This window comes from Coturnix japonica, chromosome 5 (assembly GCF_054131305.1).
Source record: "Coturnix japonica strain WE chromosome 5, WE-NBRP24, whole genome shotgun sequence".
Lineage (NCBI taxonomy): Eukaryota > Metazoa > Chordata > Aves > Galliformes > Phasianidae > Coturnix > Coturnix japonica.
In genome coordinates, this window is record NC_140667.1 from 16,745,958 (window position 1) to 16,765,225 (window position 19,268).

Here is a 19,268-nt window from a genome sequence, read left to right on the forward strand (position 1 = left end):
AAACATGCCAGCCTCTAGTCAACACTTCTCATTTGGTGCAAACCCTGCAATTCTCAGCATGGAGGTATGTTATTTGCTCATGCAATGAAGACAAGAAACAACATCCTTGCTCCAAACTACTTGTGAAGCTCCAGTACTACCACAGAAAGCACACAGGATGTGGTCCATTTTTGCCACTTAGGGGTAGTACTGACTTAGCAACTGCAAGAGTCTACCAGCTAGGCTCTTGAGCTGTACACTAAAATCCCCTGGAAGCTAGCAAGCACAGCATTCCATGGAAGTCTTCCCAGTATTAGCATGGGTCTCATTTACCCATTGATATGTCCTTGCTACACAGTGAATATATATGCTTGGAAGTTGCCAGAGCATTACACTTTTCCTCAGAAGAAAAGCTTCTAGACTTTCTGCTAGTGTTTGAATTTATCTAAGACTGCAGCATTCGGACTTTATTACTAAGAAACTGCAATGAGAGACATTCATAGACATCTTCCAAAGCTAGGGGAGAGAACCAGTAATGACAGGTATTTTGGCAAGTGCTAGACAAATGAGGAGGCGCTTAAGCAACTTGTTTGTTGGATTAACTTGTTCCTAACTTACGTTCATTTCAAGGGTTGTTCATTTTTACAGTAATTTATATGTGGCCAGTCAAGAATGAGCAGACAAAAAAAGAAGACAGGCTTAAAATGATTAATTCATCTTCTTTCACACTAATTCTCTCTTCACTAAACTATTAACAATCATTCTTAAGCCTTCATGCCTTTCCAGTTTTTCAGAATTGTTGAGCATTGTTTATCATTCATAGTTCAGTATTCATGTATTAAGCTGCAGATTGTGGCACCCAGTAGCATCTCTTTGTGCATACTTTCACCTACACATGTTAAACTGGTTCTGGCTTCTGAAGATGACCTAAGCTTTCAGTGAAGAGATTTGCATTTGGCTATGGAAAAAAGATAGGATTTATGAAGTCTTCCTTTTTGTTTTCTGTTTTTAACATAACTCGATGACTTAATACTTCACAAGGAGTCTCTACGTACAGTCCCAATATTAAATTCCTTGCTCTAGCTTTGAGCTGCTGTTGGCTTCTTTAGGGGACCGTGGGCCAACTACAATGTTGGACTTAGAAAACCAGTGATTTCATATGGAAAGTAAATTTCAGGCCATCAGCTTCTCTATTCTTCCTTGGATTTGAACAGTGTAGGTAAATATACTGGGAAAATAGCCATCAGCATTTGTTTCTTTCTTCCAGTGACCCTCCTAGGAACAAGATGAGAGCAGAAAGGCAATGTATTTCATCCAAACCTCATCACTGAAAGAGAAGGAAGCCCCCAGATATCTTTGTTTTGAATCAACTGTGCTGACAACACTTGGCACTCCTAATGGTGAAACCATTCTTCAGCAGTTGCAGCTAACACCTGAAAGGCTCGGGTTGTGATGCTGCTCTCTCAGAGCTCGTTGTCATTTCTGTGCATCCCTGGAGTCAAAATGGAACAAGAAGAGCCCTACAAGAGTGCTGTAGTAGCATATGTTCACCTTATGGTCATGGAAGTTTGCTTTTGCTCAAGGACCAATGATTTGGATAACTTCAGCATCTGGTCATGCTGATGACTGCATGATTACCAAGAAAGCTTTTGTCTCAATGAAGAGATCAAAGCTGCTGCTTGTGGTGATAATGAGAGAACAGCAATGCATTTTTTATCACAGATTGAGTTAATTATTATTTGTTAGCTTCATCAAATTTGAGATCAGGGCGAGGCTTCTTAAATGCCTCTACCTGCCCATGTTGCCTCTTTAAGCTCCAATAGCTGGTGGCAAGGTTAGGAAGTAAGCACAGTGAAGCACTGAACTGAGACTATCAACTTTTACTTCCAGGAGCAGCAGCGGGGAATGCCAGGAGCTCAGTTATGAGGAACCTGAGAGCTGGTGAGCGACTGACTGGCTGCAGAGCTGTGGAAGGAGATGGTCCAGCCAGGTTAATTCAATAATGGTGAGTGGGAACCCGTCCAGGGGCTGCTAAGGTCCCCAGGGCCAAGCTGTTCAATAAGAACAATTACTGGAATCGTCAGTCTGGTCCCAGTTGTCCAGAAAATGGATATCTCTTCTGTAGTAATTTAAGACCATGTGGTATTTTGCTGCTGTAGTGGTCTGCAGTGCCAGTCAGAGTAATTCTTCTCTCAGCTCGAGCGTAATTAAAGGGAACTCTTGCGTAAAGCTTGTTAAATTCAGGAGTCGCAGCCCAGACCCCATGGAAAATAGTCTAATTCAGTTACAGTAATATAGCGTAATATAAATATAATGGAAATACAAAACCGTATCATTTAATTTGACGTGACTGGCAGGTTTTGTGTTTTTTTTTTTCTTTTGCTTAAGTTGGTGAAAATAAACGAGTGCAAACAGCAGCTTCCCCCTCTGTTTTGCTGCGTTATTCCTCCTGCACAGGGAAGGAGGCTTCAGGATGGACCCACACAAGTGCACTGACGCTATGCAAATCGCAAGCTGCGTCTTGAAAATGCACGCACGTTTACAACGACTACATTTTGCAGGGTCGTCACAGGGCGCTTGAATTAGTTTTAAACGCGCTCTGGACCGTCCCTCATCCCACCCTGCACGCTGCAAGGCAGGGGATGATTCCATATGAGGACATAGCCGGTGGGTCAGAGCCTAAAGGAGCCCGTGTTGGAAGCACATAAGCTGTAACAGGGGTTGCAGGACAGTGATGCTGCAGGACGGTGATGCTGCAGGACGGTGATGCTGCATCCCTCCCTGCCGGCATCTCTCCCCGCAGCTTCCTGCCCGGCGCACGCGTGCGCCGCTCGCGCTTGCGCAGAGTCCAGCGGGCGCTGAGCGGTCCGTAAGGGCTGCCCGGCGGCTGGAGGGCCGGCATGGCGCCCTCGACGTGCCGCAGGGTGGCCGTAGTGTCCTGCCTGGTGCTCTGTGTCTCCTTCCTTCTGCCGCGGACCTTCTTGTCTCGGGGAGGCGGCGGCAGCCAGGAGCCCGGGGCCGCAGCGCCCGAGGGTAAGAGGCCGCCGCCCGCTGCGCTGGGGCGTAATGGGGCCGCTCCGGGTCTTGCCGTCGGGGGATGCTCCGCCGCACGGTGGGGGGACGTGGTGCGGCCGTCCTTCCCTTTGCCCTACGCGTCCGCCCCCCTGCGCTCACCTGAGGGATGCGTGCGGTGCAGAAGGTCGAGTTCGTTCCCATCTCCCTCTCTTCGTGTATCTTGTGCTGGAGTTGTGTGTTTACGCGAGTGCGGCTCGTTTGTTTTATGCCCGTTGCCTTTCTCTTGGTTTTGCTCGCCGAGGCGTTTCACAGAAGTAGCTGCTATCGCAACCTCAGGCCTTGGCAGGGAAAAAGCCCGCAAGCCAGCTAGAGGGGTGATGGAAGTATACAACGTCATCTATTTGTGGCCTAGAATTTAACCTGCATGGTCTCTAGTTTGCAGACTTCATCTTCTGCATCCTCCAGTAGTGATTCTCAGCTTGCTCTACTCTTGGTGGCATTGCTGGTTTCCTTTGGCCAGGGTAACTTTGCAAGCACTTTAGGGCTGACATTACTGCTGAATAGGTACCTACATTGAACCTGTGTGAGTGCTATACTTCAGCTACCCTTCAGTGGTTGCTGTGTGTTCTTCTTCTCAAGGAATTGAGTTTAGGCTTAGGTATGCTGCAAATCTACAGGTCTGTAGTATCATTGCATAATCTCAAATACGAGAAACCTTGATCATAGCTAACTTTTTGGCAGCACATCAAATGCATCATTCTCAGGTGCTGGTACCCACAAGTGCCCATCATGTGGCATGTAGGCTTGGTGATGAGTGTTGAGTCACAAAACAAAGCAAACCTTCCCAATCGAAAACCAACATCCAACTGAAAATAAATGCCCCAGGTTATTTTTTTGGTGACATGCCTGATTTATGATGTTGTCACCTGTTCTGGCACAGCCTGCTTTAATCAAACTGCCACTTGTTGGAAATGCCTCTTACCAGGTGGCTTTTCATTAAAACAGCTTGAAAGTGGTCTATTCAAAGGGAATGTTAGGCATGGTATTCTATAAATTGGTATTCCAAGAAGGAAGCTGTTCTTTTTCCCTATGCATATTACAGTAATTTGCTGTGATTGTGCTGTGTTGTGCTGGAATACCAGGAGAACACAGGATGGATCAGACAACTTATTTGCCCAGTTGGAATTTTATGTAGTGCAAACCAGATTTCTTTTGGATGGTCGGAGTATTATCAGCTGTCTGGTTGTTGGGGTAGGTTTACTTTAGTTGTGCTTTAGCTTTTCTATGTTCAGCTGAGTCTTAATATTTCTGGAAGATGAAGGCCTAAGAGGTTCTGATATTATACTATTGTATGTTAAGCAGTCACATCACCTACCACTGCGTTAGGCCATTAGAATCTTGTAATGGCACGAGTTAGGTCGTGTAATTGACAGCAGCATCCAGGTGTCTGCATGTTCCCATTTATATACCACATATTTGGCAGCTCTTTTCATTCATGGCAACTTGCACATGCCATTGATTTCCTGTACAGTTCGTATGGGTTCTTCACAATAGAGAATGTTTTAAAAAGGAGATCATTATAAAAGTTCAAAATCAACAAGAAGGGCCTAACACTAGAAGCCATTAGACTTCCTTCAGAATTATTTTGACAATCAAATGACTGAAGTGTATCCTTTTGGCCTCAAATTAATTCATTTAAGTACCGATTCACCTTTAACAATTATTTTCTCCATTCTCTCTCTTTCTTTTTAATGACTAAAGAATATTTACATGAATGTAGAATGTTTTACAAAGGTTAAATTTCTGCTGTATCAGTGGGAATTTCTTGTAAATAAGATGCTTTGGTTTCCGTGATATACTTTGAGTAATTCACTGCAACTCAAATGCACTGTAACAGCTTCCTCAGAGTGAAGGCTGAGTTAGTCTGAGAGCATTCTGGCCAGTGGGGCACGCCTGTGTGGTTTCATTAAAGCCCTAGCAGTCAAAAAATCCATGTCATTGCCCAGAAGAAAAACGTTTTAATAGCGGGACTTCACAAATTATTGATATCACTTCCTAATAAGTTTATTGCAATTTTCTATGCTTGGCAATTTAGCTCTGATAGTGTTTCCTAGCAAGAACAAATATTAACGTGATGTAATTTTCTGTTGTCTCACTTCCAGAAAAAAACCTGCAGGTGGGTACTTGCAGGAGTTCAGCTAGTTTGACTGAAGATTGAGCCTTATGGCCTTGCAGCTTTTCATAATTGGTGGTGCATTTATAATAAAAGTAGAGAAAAGAGACGAACTGTACCTGTTTGGTTTTTGGACTGCATGTAAAAAGGTGATAAGTAATAGAAGAAAAATGACTGCTGTGTTTTATTGCAGGGAAGCTCGGTCGCTTTCCACCAAGGATGCATTACCAGGGGACTCCTGACAGCCGAGCTGCCCCTCCTTTCCCAAGGTCTCACCTTGCTGAAGCAGTCGCCAAGGCCAAAGCTGGAGGAGGTGGTGGAAGCGCTGGTGGGACTGGGAGAGGTCTTGTGGGGCAAATCATCCCTATATATGGATTTGGCATCTTCTTGTATATCCTGTATATTTTATTTAAGGTAAGAAAATTGAAAAGTCAAGAGTGTATGAACTAAAAATACTCAAAACAGGAATGTTAGTCCCATTTCCATATCAGGACTCATCTTGGCCTTGATCAGAAATATACTTAAGACAAACCTTTGACTGGTATGTGGAAGATGGGTGTGTATATTTAGTTTCTTGTTTGTTTTTTTTTTGCCATTGCAAGGGCTGTAACTAAGTACAGCAAAGTGTTACTGTAATCCTCCATTGACCTCTGATGTGAGAAATCTTTAAAGGATTTTCTTTTTCCTGCTGGAAGATATGTATGTCTGGTCGTGTTAGATTAGTTTTGAATGTATAAATAGTATTCTTTTATAAAGCACTGTATGTTGTACATACCACATACAACATGGATTGCACTGTGCATTTAAAGTGGGAGAGATGGGGTACCCTTATTGAATTCCTTTTGGTGGAGAATGGGAGTTGTAAGGTGGCAGTGACCACGCTGGAACTAACCTAGCTGAGGTGCTGTCAGAAAGTACAGCCCTAATCCCAACCAAATGTTTTGCATGTGATTTGAACTTGAAGCTTTTTGTGACGCAGATGTGCCATGCATGTAAGTGATTACAGCCAGCTGCTGTGGAAGGAAGAAGGGGACAAAGTCTTGCAGATTATTTATCTCTTTCCTTTGAGCAGGGATTTAAGGCAGACAGATTGATGTTCATGTGGTTGAGTCCACTCCAGAGAGAAGGAGAGTCCCACAGCAAGAACAGGGTGAATTGGGTTTGCTGATCAAATAGGGAGCCTGCAGCTGTGGTACGGAGCCAGTTGGTATTGTTGCTACACATACAGAGTTGGTAGGGAATAAGTGGCAGAAAACACGAGAGAGTCAAGTGGGGTCACTTACAAATCCTTCAGAAACTTTCACTTTTCACATTTCAAAACAATAATTTCTTCCCTTGTATATGCAGAATAATCAGGCCCTTTCCTGCAACAGAGAAATATTCTAAAATTAAGTTATGCTTTCTTTATGCTTCAAAATAAAATTTGTTCCAAGTGTCTTTCAGGAATTTTCAGCTGAGAAGATCTCCTCGGCATCTTTCATGGTTGTCTGTTTTTGCTGCTGGCGATGTTTTTCTATGATTAGTTCCTAGCATAATTTTACTTTTCTGTCCTTTACCTCGTTGCCTTTGGGCCTTATATATCACTGTTGCTGTAACTCATTGAGGGGATGGCTTTTTTCACTTATCAGCTGGCTTCCAAGGGAAAAACTACCCCTGGAGAACGGAAATGCCCTCCTGCTGCACCTGGGAACTTGAAGAGGAAAATCAGTAAGTGCTGTTTATTTCTAAGTTGCATCTGAGTAGCCATTGGCTCTGTAGAGTCATGGTCTTACTGAATTCTTCAGGTTCTGGACGTGCTATAAAGCTGTCATTCCACTGCGTGAGGAGCAAGCCAGAAGAGTCTATGTTAAAGTGAATTACTGCCCCATTGCTTTCTAATCTCATCTGGCTGATGAGACTATATAATAGTGGCCTTGGAGCTATTTGCTACAAAGCTAATGTAACCAACAATTAGCAGATAGATAAGAGGATGCTCGTGTGTAATATTCCAGTAATAACAATAACATATCCTATCGTCATTTATTTTCTTTTTGAATATATGTATTCTTAGCCATTAGCAGCCTCTTCCCTATTTTTTTCTATTCCCTGTTTGTGCTTCTTAAGTTATTAGCGACCTCAATATAAGGAAGGCAGACAGGATTCTGAAATATTTCTGTAATTGTAGCTAAGTATCAGTGAGTTAACAGATTCAACTATTTGTAGACATTAGGTATTTGTTACCCTATCGGTATTTAAATACGCTATGCTTAGCTGGCTAAATTAAAATAGGAAAGCAAAGTGGTTGAGAGTTTATAGAGAATGCTAACAGTAAGGTAATGCTCTTCACATAGCTGTAATTAACTTATATAAAACTTGGTATTACTGATCATGCTCTGTAATACAGGTTGTTTTCTGTGCACTTGTAATGCCTCGTGCCTGGAAATTAATTATTAACAATGGGAACTAATTTTTTTCTCTTAATGAAATGTCCAACCTTTTGGCTTGCCTGGGCTGCAGCGAGTAAGGAAATTGTCTTGGGCAAGTTGCTCTGAAAGTTATGCCTCCTATCTATGTCCATGGAAATTGCGAGAGATACAAAGAGCGCAATAATGCTGTCCGATAGAACAGCTGAAATTCTCAGCTACAAAACGCCATCCTTACTCTTAACTCTTTTGACTAAATTAGAGACAGTATGGATGTTCCCAGACATGTGCATCCGTGTCTGTGATTGTACTGCTGGCATTTTTTCTATGGTTATACCTTCTTCTAAAACAGTTCTTTGCTCTCCGGACATCATATGGTTAGGTGATGTGCATCCCAGGGAGTCTAATGGATACATGGTCTGCCTACCCTCCCACACCTGTGCAGTGTCAGATGCCATCAATCCCATGGTGGTTATTCTATTTGACAAAGATATGGTTTCTAAAAGCTCATTAAAGTGCTTGAGTGACATTTTATCTCTGTTCCCGAGGACTTTTTAGACAAATTCCATGAAAACTCTTAATTTTGCAGTAGACAGTAAACCACTATGGTTCCCTTAGGGAAAAAAAAAATATATGTAAGTTGCATATTCCCATTCCTTTAATCTCCGGGGCTGACAATGCCTCACTCACTCTGCTTATTAGGATGAGCTGTTGAAAGAAGGTGGTTTCTGTATGTTCCATTACCACTGGCAAAGCTCTTCTCTGTTTGACTGAGAAAAATGTGTTGAACTCTTGAAGCTGTGTGTTTTGGCTTCCTTACAGTCAGTTTGTTACCTGGGATTAAGAGACAACGGTTTTAAAAGCTCCCACTGACAGATCCTGGTATTTTGTTTCTTTTACAGCTGACTATGAGCTCACCCAGCTTCAGGAAAAGCTGAGAGAGACTGAAGAAGCTATGGAGAAGTTAATCAACAGAGTAGGCCCTCACTGTGACAGGTATGTTTCAAGCTACAGCATTTCAAGGAGCAGTTATTTTTCTGATTAGAAATTGAATTTTCTTATGTCAATTATGTAAAAATAGCATTATAAATTCCACTTCAGAGTGTAGCAATTTAATTTTAAGCATGGCATTTTTTGTTCTACAGGCTTTTCTTCTCAAGGCCTATGTTTATATAATAATTCTTTCCAACTTCATGTTCTCTAAACAGAAGAACCACTGTCCTTATCCTCCCCATTTTGAATAGTGTGTTATTTGGAGGATAACAACAGCTATGTCTAACCTGAAAATGTCTATATTTAATGTATATAGAACAACCTGTTTTATGTCACTGAAAAATTTTCTGAATGATTCCCAAGAGAAACATTGGTTTTATGGTATTTTCTAGTGTCATGGATTTTTTTTTTAATAGAATTGCTTTGATAATCTGTGTAAATGTCTGTTAGAATTTCCATAAATTAGATGTTTAAAGGCAGAAATGATAATAATGTCTAATAATTTGTTTCTACTCCATAACCAGTAAATGCATACATTTGCTTAGAAATATAAGAGAAGCGAGTGGCAAGATTAGAGTCTGAACATATATTATGTTTATTACTGTTTGCTATGAATTTGAGAGGAATAGTCTATGTGAGAAGGAAACATTGCTAACAAGTTTATACTTTTCCTAAGAGGTGTAACAAGACATCAGCTCGGCATTGCATAACTGCAGCCTCTGAAAAATGAAATACCACAAATATCAAGGCAGTCTGCAAGCAAAAAAAGATAGCTTGTAACACAATAACTCTTCCTCGATCAGTCCGTGCTTGTATTTTAAACCATTCTGTTGGAACAATTCTATGCTGAACTTGCCTGTAATATTCAGCTTGCTGCAAATTGTATCTTCTATGAGTAATTTTGTCTGCTTTGCACCAGGACATCTGTTGCAGCTCTGGTGTTCTCAGCAATGCAAGGTGCTAAGAGTACCTGAGTAAGGTGGAGTTTCAGTGGGAGAGCCCCTAAGCTGCCTTGTGTCTGTTAGTGAAACAGGATACTATTTGACTCACCTCTGTTTGGAGAACTAGTGCAGTGTTTTATACTTACCTTTAGGCTGCCAGAATCGGGCTTGTATGCATCTCAAACACTCAGGATATTTTTTGCTGATGAAATGAGTGAACAGTCCAGTGCATTTGTTCCATTCAGTGCAATTGGCCGAGAGCCTTTATTTAGTAGTGCTTCCCTTCTTTGTTCACCCAAACTATTTATATACATGGATCTGAGGACCTCAGGGGAAATCAGAAATGGAATCTCATAGTGAATTTTGTATGTAGCTGCTCTTCAAAAGAGAGAGGAAGGCGCCTCTTGATGGAGCAAATAGCTGTTTTTTCAGATACGCCCGAGCTTTGAAGCTTTTGAGGGAAAGAGATGGTACTCTGTGGGATATGGTTTGGGGGCTATAGTGCATTTTAAGTAGTGATTATTTTGAGATAATGAAGCAAAGAAATAAAGCAGTTGACATGTCTGACGTGTCATTGTCAGACTGCAGATGCTCACTACATTCAATATAGCTCAATAGGAAATATTCTGTTTCAGTTTAGGAATAAGAAACCTTTGCTATACCTATTAGTGAGTACTTTTTGTTTCATGTAAGCAACTGTAGCCCTGTTGAAGGTATGTACAGAGCAAAACCAATGACTTAAACTTCTTGCATCTGTCCTGTCAGTGTTCAGAAGCACACTGTACCCTGGTAAATCTCCTGTATGCAGGCAGCCAGACATCTCATGCATTGCAAGCATCCTAGGTTAAATCTTCCTGGAGACCTTAAATGAAGTAGAAATAATGCACGGACTTTGACTTCTCCCTGTTAAAGGAAAGCTTGTGTTTTAGGTAAGATATGTAGAGTGGGAATGGATCTTTCAAATGCTCACGGAGACCTTGTGTTGCTGCCTTCTATTGGGGATATCCAGCATATTAAGAGTTCTGATATGAAATGCCACTGTTATGCAGCTGCATTGATGGATCCTATTATTTGTGCTGGTATATCTCTGCACTTTGCTAAACAGACAGATCTGTCTGTTTTTATCCAGGTGATAAATATTCAAATTACATACACTTCTGTCTAGAAAAGGAGGATTAGTTTGGCAGTTCTATTACAGCTTCTGTCAAAGGCAGCTAGCTGATGAAACCATTTCTTTTCATGTGCCAGTTAATTCGCGTTTTGAATTGTACATCTGCATAACCCAGGCTTTTGAGAAAATGCTGTCTCACACCTTCACTTGTTCTGTGCAGCAAAGTGCCACACAGCTTGATGGAGCAAACTGTAACCTCCCTGTAGGGTTGGGACTGTATCAGCTGTACAAATTGAGGGCGAAGCCCCTCTTAGGGGAAGCACAGAGAAGTGGCAAGGACAAGATTTCTGACACTTCAGTCTTCATCTCAGCCAGTCAGTTTGTATCTGGATAGCTGCTGGTGGATCCTGAGCTCCATTCTGTTAGTGTGCAGTGGTGTTTGTAACTGTGTGCAAAACAAACCAGCAGCATGATGCTGTTCTTTGTCTTTACACCAGTATGGCACCGCTGCCTTAGTGGAGTAGCTATCATGTCATCATCATTCTTCTGTGTGTAGCAGAAGGTGTCTGTTAAGGTGCTGATCTATTCAGAAAGATTAATAAGAGGAAAAACTGAAGAATGGACGCTGCAGGTTTTTGAGAATTTTGGCATCTGATTTATGTAGATATTTGGCATCTTAAGTCCAAAATCATTCATCAGTGCTCTCTCTCCATCTCACCCTTGAGTCACTGAGCAGCTGTGTAATGTTGAGATGATCTCTGTCTGGAGATGAGATCAGTGTAGATCATCCATCTGACCTCAGATACTGCCTGCAGGTGGGTGTTCTGTGCATGGTGAGAGCCACTGAACAACTAGAGGTTGTAGATCCTGTTTATAACAGCAGGATTCAAAAGCGAGACAGAGTAATGCCTCTGTCCCCTGAGGGGCCTGGATTGGTACTTAGACAGAGATCAAACATCCTCGCAAGATCAACATGAAATGCAAGATGAAATAAAACCACTCGGAACCATTTTCCCCCAAGTGACAGCTGGTGTGTAACCCACTGAATGACTTACTAGAGCTCAGGTCACCACTCTCCAAATACTTCTTTTTGTGATAAGATTTTCATGAGATTTTCTTTTTTAAGAGAAAATAGCATGTAGCGACTACATAATCTTATCTGTTGGAATCACTTTGTTGTAACAGTAATTGCATCACCTGAGGAGTAGTAATCATTTTGGAATAATTCTGTTATCACTGGTAGTAATCACAAGAATCAGAAATGTAGAACTAGTCAGAATTAGGTTGCTTTTAATCTGATAAGTCTCCCTCTTTGATTCTAAAGGGTAAGTTAAAATTAACTGTAACACCTTCTTAGCAGTTTTAAACCTTCCTTCTCTTCCACTTGCGCTCAATCAGCATCATTGTTGGATTCATTCAATATCTGTCCATCTGGCTTCTTAATTGAGGCCTTGCAAATCTAGTATCATTAGGGGGCATAGGACATCATTAGACTATTGAGACTAGTGCCTGTTGGAGACGTTTTGATCAGGCTCACGTTAGATTTAAGCATAGCTCAGGTTTTGAATTGTGTTTCCTTACAGTGCTTCAAACACTGTACAGTTCTCTAATTCTCACTTAACATTCTCTTAAAAAACACAAGTAGTTTTTGTAGCATCTTCTGTACCATGGAATGCTGTCTGAATCTGCCTGCCTTGACTTGTTGAAGTTTGCAGACTTTCTAGATAAACGAATAAACCTTTATACTGAGTTGAAGCACAGACTACAAGAACGGTGATCATACTGCATCTAGGTTTCCTCCAGCTGTCTTGCTCAGCAAGACAGTTGTGCCCAAACCCTGTAAGCAATCTGCAATAATTGTGGACTGAATTCTGTTGTCTGATGTTTTTTACCAGGGCTCAAAATGTTACATCAGACCAGGAAAAAAGGTTACTGCAGCAACTCCGAGAAATTACAAGGGTTATGAAGGAAGGCAAATTCATAGATGGCATCTCTCCTGAGAAAGAAGCTGAAGAAGCTCCTTACATGGAGGACTGGGAAGGTAAGCAAGAGCCTTTCTTACAGTAACCCTGATGAGGAAATCTGAGCAAGGCTTACTTGTAGTCTGAATTCCTTTCAAAACTGAACTTCATCTTTCTTTTTCAGAAAGCAATGTTCAAAGCTTTGCAAGAGGTGCTTTGTTTTCCCACCCATAACAGGAAAAAAGAATATTCTAGAGCAGCTGGCATTTCCTTTAGCATAAAGTCTGCGCTGTCTGCTGCCAGAAGTGGCATATGAATATTCACGTACACTTCATTGGCTGCTGGGTCTTGGCTGCTGTAGGTTCATCTTTCCCTTTCTTTGCTGGGCTAGATTTCATAGAAAATTGTAGAGCCCTTAGAAATCAGGATCTATTTGGAAAACCTACAGTTTTTACTTTTGATTTGTTTGCTTCGATATTATAAAAGACAACTTCAGCAAGCCTGTCTGTTAAAGATCCTTAATTATAATGTCCTTTCTCTTCCTCATTGTTAATTTGTTTCAGAGATGTATTTTCAAGACAGCCTAGTTGAGCTGTTTGCTTTCAGAATTCTAAATGCATCTTTATGCAGACCTAATTCCTTGCTCCTTAGGAAGCAATGTTTCCTAATATAAAGCATAAACAGCTGCCTCAAGCTCTGTTTTCTGAAGTCAAGCTCATGATGTATGTTTGGCACAAAGCCATTGACTCATATCTGTTTTCCAGCTTTATAAATAATGCTTTTTTTAAATGAAAAGTCTGTAAAGCACAAATCATGCTATAGACGGGAACAAAAATGATTGTATTTAAAGACACCCAGTTTTCACCTATTAGCTCCCATAGCTTTCAGCAGAGCTTAAATACTCGCTCTTGGAAGTCTGGGTTGAAATCCTGGCTCCCTGAAAATCAGAGGAGTTTTGTCATCATCTTCCAAGAAGTCGTGGTTTGCATATTCTTGCTGTGACATTAAATGCTGTCACAAATACGTAGCCTTAAGTAGATGCCAATTATGCTGTCAGTGCTAAGAACAGTTGTTCTAACACTTCTGCATCCATCACTGAAATTAGCGCTACTTTTATATGCTGTTAATGTTTCAAGCTGCTTGTCATTTTATTCCTCAGGTTACCCAGAAGAGACGTATCCCATCTATGATAATTCAGATTGCTTTAAGCGCAAGCAAGACACAATCCTTGTAGATTATCCCGATCTGAGCCAGCCCTCTGCAGAAGAACTGGCAGAAAGAATGGAGGGCATGGAAGACGAGGAGTACCTGTGCAATGAAGCCCTGCTATCTGATCTCACTGTGGGAAGGGACAGTCATGATTCAGTGCAGAAAAAAGATGAGGTAGCTGGCATCAGTGAAGGGGAGAGGGACCTTCAACACAGCCAAAGCACTGAGGGATGCTGTTATTGTTATGAGGAGGAGGATGATCCAGCTGTAATAGCGGAAAATGCTGTATTTCATTCTGAGAGCTGCAGTGAAGCGGAAGAGGCAACCCCAGAGGAACTGTCCATGGAGTTTGACAATGAAAATGCAGCATTGAAAAAGCAAAAAGCCAGTGATTCAGATAACACAGGCACGCTGAGAAAGCGCAACACAAAAGGACTTGAGTAATAGTGACAATATGTGGATGCTATCTAAGTGGTAACACTGAAGGTCATAAACAGTCAGTTTGTGTGGGTTTTGTTCCTAAAGAGCAGTATCCTTTTTTCTCTTTGCTCTAACTTCATCCCACAGTAACAGTCACATCAACTACCTGAACTGGAAGCCAATGCTCTCTTTCATGCAGTGCTTGTCAGCTCGTTGCTGCTTTGCTGGCAGTGCTTTGTCATTGCTTTTAGGGACCACTGAAGGAGGTCATTCCATTCATGTATTTGTGTTCTTATTCCTTTTCAATTTCTGAACAAGCAGTTCTTATTTTTTCCTTGTTAAGAGTCAACAATCTCTTTTCTCAAAAACAAAACAAAAAAAAAAAAAGAAATGAAATCAGTATGTTATCAGTTATGAAAACTGATCAAATTCAGGTACATTTAAGAGACTATCAGGATGCAGGAGGAGAAGGTATGCCTTCTTACTCTTAACTGGTCAGCATAATAGACCATAGTCATAGGAATGATTCTCAGTTGCGTCATTGCTGCTGTAATTCCAAGAAATTATTGTTGGTACAGTCCCCTACATTCACACACAGCCAAAATCTGCAGCACATTTCTCAGTGTATTTTCTGCTGCAGAAACTATAGCCTAACCTCTTTTGTGTCCCAAGAAGAGCAGGAACAAGGCTGAGGCATAAGGAGTTGGTTCTGGGACTTGGGCAGTACTGGAAGGAAGTTGGGACAGCTCACTTGAATCCGTGCATGTCTTCTGTTTAACAAAATATATGTGTAACCACTGCTTATCAGCTGTATTTCCAGATCACCAGGACTTATCTTGAGTTTGGGGAAAGAATAGCAGCATCAACAGAAAGGTGTCTTGTGCTACATGCTCCTGTCTGGTTTGTTGTGCAGTGTGTGTCTGCCTTTGAGGCATCTCTTTTGCTATTGTTTTCACTGATTGATTTTCCAGGTTACAACTGCAGTCTGGTGTTTACAGTGTGTATGTTATTCATAAAGAATTCCTACTGTAGGAATTAAGGAATAAGTTAGTGACAGCAGGAGAAAATAACAGAGGAAACATGTTTGATACGCTTTGCTACTAGAAGTGTTTATCTTTTAAAATCATTTTGAAGACTTGTGTTTGTTTATTTATTTATCTATTTATTTATTTATCTAGCTGTATTCTCAATGCTCGTTTTCACTGTGGCAGTAGTTTGACCTCTGTCTCTGAGGAGGACTTGTGTTGTTTTTACTGGGAATCCTGGCTGCACAGCTACAGCACGCAGGACCTGATAGGCAGTGTTTCTGTCCAAGTATCATAGTTTTATATATGTGTATATCTGTTAAGAGATGGATGAAGGCTGCAGAGGGGGTTGTAGGAGTAACCCAACCTCTTGCCATGAGAAACAAGGATGCTGTCTTACGTTTGCTGCACCTTTTAGAAACAGAGACTCTGATATTTTAGCTGTCTATAGAAATAACGTGCTTAAGTTGTGCTTCAAATTCCAGCTGCTTACAACGGTATGTGAAATTTTAAGTTTGGTTTCATGTAAATTCATGCAAATTTGTTCATTGAACTTTGTGCAGTATATGGAAAAGTGGCACTATGCATGAAGTACAGGGTAGAGTTTTTAGTTGCGTACACTGAGAAGCTGAAACATAGTATGTTGTGCCTAAGGAACTCCATGTTCCACAATGTTTTAGTTGAAAATACGCTGCAGAGTGCAGCGAAACGCTCTTGCTGCTGACAGCTCTACTCATTATAATATTCAGAAGTCACAGTTTGTGTGTGTTGCACTGTATGATACACACAAATGTGTGGTAGATGTTCCTATTGATCTATTGGTGGTCAGGGTCTGTCCTGTCTGAGTAGGCTGACCTGGCCCTGAGCCAGCGCTGAGAATTAAGGCACAAAAATGTAGATTGTATCTTTTAACTTGTGAGTACTGCATTAGTAATGGCCCAAATACTTCAGTGATAAACCCAAATAGCCGTGCACATAACATGGAAACCTCTTGAAAAACAGAAAGGGAGACACACCCCCTAATGCCATAAATTTGCTAACAGCATACATGATGTTTTTTGAAAGGAGATTAGGTGATTGATAGTAAACTAAGAACTCGACCCTTGTGACTAAGGAATAGCAGTAAACCAGCATTTTAGGTGCTCACTGGCCTAGCAGTTCTGTTTTCTAAGCACAGCAGAGGAAGTGTAAGATTCCTGCTGTCAGACATGACCCAGCAAAGCTGAGAACTGTTTAGCCTGGAAAGCAGCAATGCTAAAGGGAAGACTTGTCCCTATAAAGACTATTTTTGGACTCAGAGGTTGCTATGTAAGTTTTAAAATCTTGTCAATTACTTAAGGGCTGTCTCAGCCTTTTCTCATGGAAACTAGGGGCAGAGGCAGCCTGTATTAATGAGGACACTGCAACAGTAGGGGGGGGCATTTGTAAATCCTAGGCTGTGATCTGAAGCAAGGTCTTCAGCTGTTCCCCAAGGGAGGCCTACCAACACACCATAGGCTTCTCAGCACGTCCTTTGGAACTGTTTGACTTTGTATTGGCAGTTAAATTCTCCTTGTATCAGCAGGAGAAATAACAAGAAATCCATGAGTGTGACAATACTATGCTTCTAGTTTGAGATTTAATCCCTAGATCAAGTCTGGATTTTGTCCTTGATCTCTTCTAACCTTCCAGTAAGCAAAAGTGCCCTCCTAACACAGAGACTGATTGTTAGGACCGCTGGTGATACATGTGACACACAGCTAACAGGTTTGTATTCCTTTGCAGTGCCAGTAGGAGAAAATGATAGTAATGTAGGGTGACAGTGTGGTGCCAAAGAGTCTAAACAGCTCAGTTTCGAGGTCTTGATCTAGTTGGCAGTGTCTAGGGTGACAGGAAGCGCTCATAGGACATAGCCTGTGATACCTCATATAGCAGCATAGAAGCAGCCTTCAAACTAATACTCTTCTTGTTCATCTAACTCTTCTTTCCTTCAGCTTTCCTCCCCCTCTGAAACAGAAATGTGTATTTATTTGTTTTAGAAAATCAACTCAGAGATTTGTCCAGCGTTCTTAATTAGTAATTGCTTGTTTTTAGCAAGGAAGAGTTGTAATTTGAAGACGAGCTTATTTGAATAAAATTGGGATTCTGAAAAGAATCTCTAATAGACAATGAAATGAAAATCATAGGTCAGAACATCAGCAAGCCCAGGACTTGTGGAAAAATACAGAAGCTCTGGTCTCCCAATGAAAGCAGTCACGCTTAGTAAAAGTGTTTGCTCTTCTACTTAAACTGTTTGTTAAAAAGTTAAATGGTGATACCTGTTCTTAAAGCTAAAATGAACAAGATGTGCTCTTTAACTTAGATTTTCTGATAAAACTATTGCCAACACAGAGGTGCTAATTAGTCCTGGGTATTTGTTAATGATTACAGATAATTACAGAAATTAGATGAGATCAGAAAATAAGGCATAAAATATGCATGTTGGTCCTAAAAATACAGCAAAAAAGGATTAGTAACTAATGTCTGTGGAAGAGGCACACATGTAGGAAGTTTACGATGTGACTCATTGCACCAGAAATGAGGGGCTTTTATGTTGGTTTCTGCTATTTTTTTTTTTTCCAACTAAACGAGAATATGAAAATTATGATTAATTTTGAAGTCACATAACAATCTAGTGCAATAATATTAAAGTGTTTTTTCTTGCATATAAAAATCAAAGTACTGTTTATAACAAACACTGGACAATGTAACTCAGCTAACTGTCTGTGTATCAATCTTTTTGTACAACCACAAGTGCCAGTAGAATTGTGTGATGCGGTAGCTCATGCAGTCTGAATATCCCAGGAACAAATCAAGCTGGGAAGGTTATTCTAGCAAAGTGACTATGTTCAGCTTGGGAGCTTAACCAGTTTGAGGGAGGGGTGGATTCCTAGAAAACAGACAGCAGACATTAGGCTCACTGTGCTCAATCAACCGACACTGTGTGTGTGAGTGCGTGGAAAAAAACCGACGCTATGTCTGTGAGTGCGTGGAAAAAATCAGACACTGTGTGTGTGAGTGCGTGGAAAATCCGACACTCTGTGTGTAAGTGCGTGGAAAAAAATCCGACAATGTGTGTGTGAGTGCATGGAAAAAATCGGACACTGTGTGTGTGAGTGCGTGGAAAAAATCAGACACTGTGTGTGTGAGTGCGTGGAAAATCCGACACTGTGTGTGTGAGTGCGTGGAAAAAATCCGAAACTGTGTGTGTGAGTGGGTGGAAAATCCGACACTGTGTGTGTGAGTGGGTGGAAAAAATCCGACACTGTGTGTGTGAGTGGGTGGAAAATCCGACACTATGTGTGTGAGTGCGTGAAAAAAAATCCGACGCTGTGTGTGTGAGAGCGTGGAAAAAATCAGACACTGTGTGTGTGAGTGCGTGGAAAAAATCAGGCACAGTGTGTGAGTGCGTGGGAAAAAATCCGACACTCTGTGTGTGAGTGCGTGGAAAAAAATCCGACGCTGTGTGTGTGAGTGGGTGGAAAATCCGACACTGTGTGTGTGAGTGCGTGGAAAAAATCAGACACTGTGTGTGTGAGTGCGTGGAAAAAATCGGACACTGTGTGTGTGAGTGCGTGGAAAAAATCCGACACTGTGTGTGAGTGCGTGGAAAAAAACCGACGCTGTGTGTGTGGGTGCGTGGAAAAAAAACGACACTGTGTGTGTGATTGCGTGGAAAAAATCCGACACTGTGTGTGTGAGTGCGTGGAAAAAAACCGACACTCTGTGTGTGAGTGCGTGGAAAAAATCCGACACTGTGTGTGTGATTGCGTGGAAAAAATCCGACAGTGTGTGTATGAGTGCGTGGAAAATCCGACGCTGTGTGTGTGTGAGTGCGTGGAAAAGCTGACAATCTGTGTGTGAGTGCGTGGAAAATTTGACACTCTGTGTGTGAGTGCGTGGAAAAAATCCGACGCTGTGTGTGTGAGTGCGTGGAAAAAATCCGACACTGTGTGTGTGAGTGCGTGGAAAAAAATCCGACACTGTGTGTGAGTGCATGGAAAAAATCCGACACTGTGTG

At 41.5% G+C, this 19,268-nt stretch overlaps 1 protein-coding gene across 2 annotated transcripts; it reads left to right on the forward strand.

The window, feature by feature from the left end:
• Nucleotides 1-2,812: 2,812 nt before the first annotated feature.
• RIC3 (RIC3 acetylcholine receptor chaperone) lies at nucleotides 2,813-17,962 on the forward strand. 2 transcript variants are annotated; one of them, XM_015864114.3, is made up of 6 exons: nucleotides 2,813-3,012; nucleotides 5,361-5,581; nucleotides 6,796-6,874; nucleotides 8,472-8,565; nucleotides 12,510-12,655; nucleotides 13,735-17,962. In XM_015864114.3, the coding sequence occupies exons 1-6, from the start codon at nucleotides 2,880-2,882 to the stop codon at nucleotides 14,226-14,228; spliced, it is 1,167 nt and encodes a 388-aa protein (XP_015719600.2). In that variant the 5' UTR covers nucleotides 2,813-2,879; the 3' UTR covers nucleotides 14,229-17,962. The 2 variants fall into 2 exon arrangements, with proteins under 2 accessions (XP_015719600.2, XP_015719601.2); XM_015864115.3 differs by lacking the exon at nucleotides 2,813-3,012 and adding an exon at nucleotides 3,019-3,178.
• The last annotated feature ends 1,306 nt before the right edge of the window (nucleotides 17,963-19,268 follow it).

What these genes read in the sequence shown, in the direction of transcription:
- RIC3 (XM_015864114.3), top strand. Translation starts at nt 2,880, where the DNA reads ATGGCGCCCTCGACGTGCCGCAGGGTGGCCGTAGTGTCCTGCCTGGTG. An exon ending in TCCTGTATATTTTATTTAAG is followed by an intron (nt 5,582 to 6,795) that starts GTAAGAAAATTG and finishes TTCACTTATCAG; the next exon opens with CTGGCTTCCAAGGGAAAAAC. An exon ending in TTACATGGAGGACTGGGAAG is followed by an intron (nt 12,656 to 13,734) that starts GTAAGCAAGAGC and finishes TTTATTCCTCAG; the next exon opens with GTTACCCAGAAGAGACGTAT.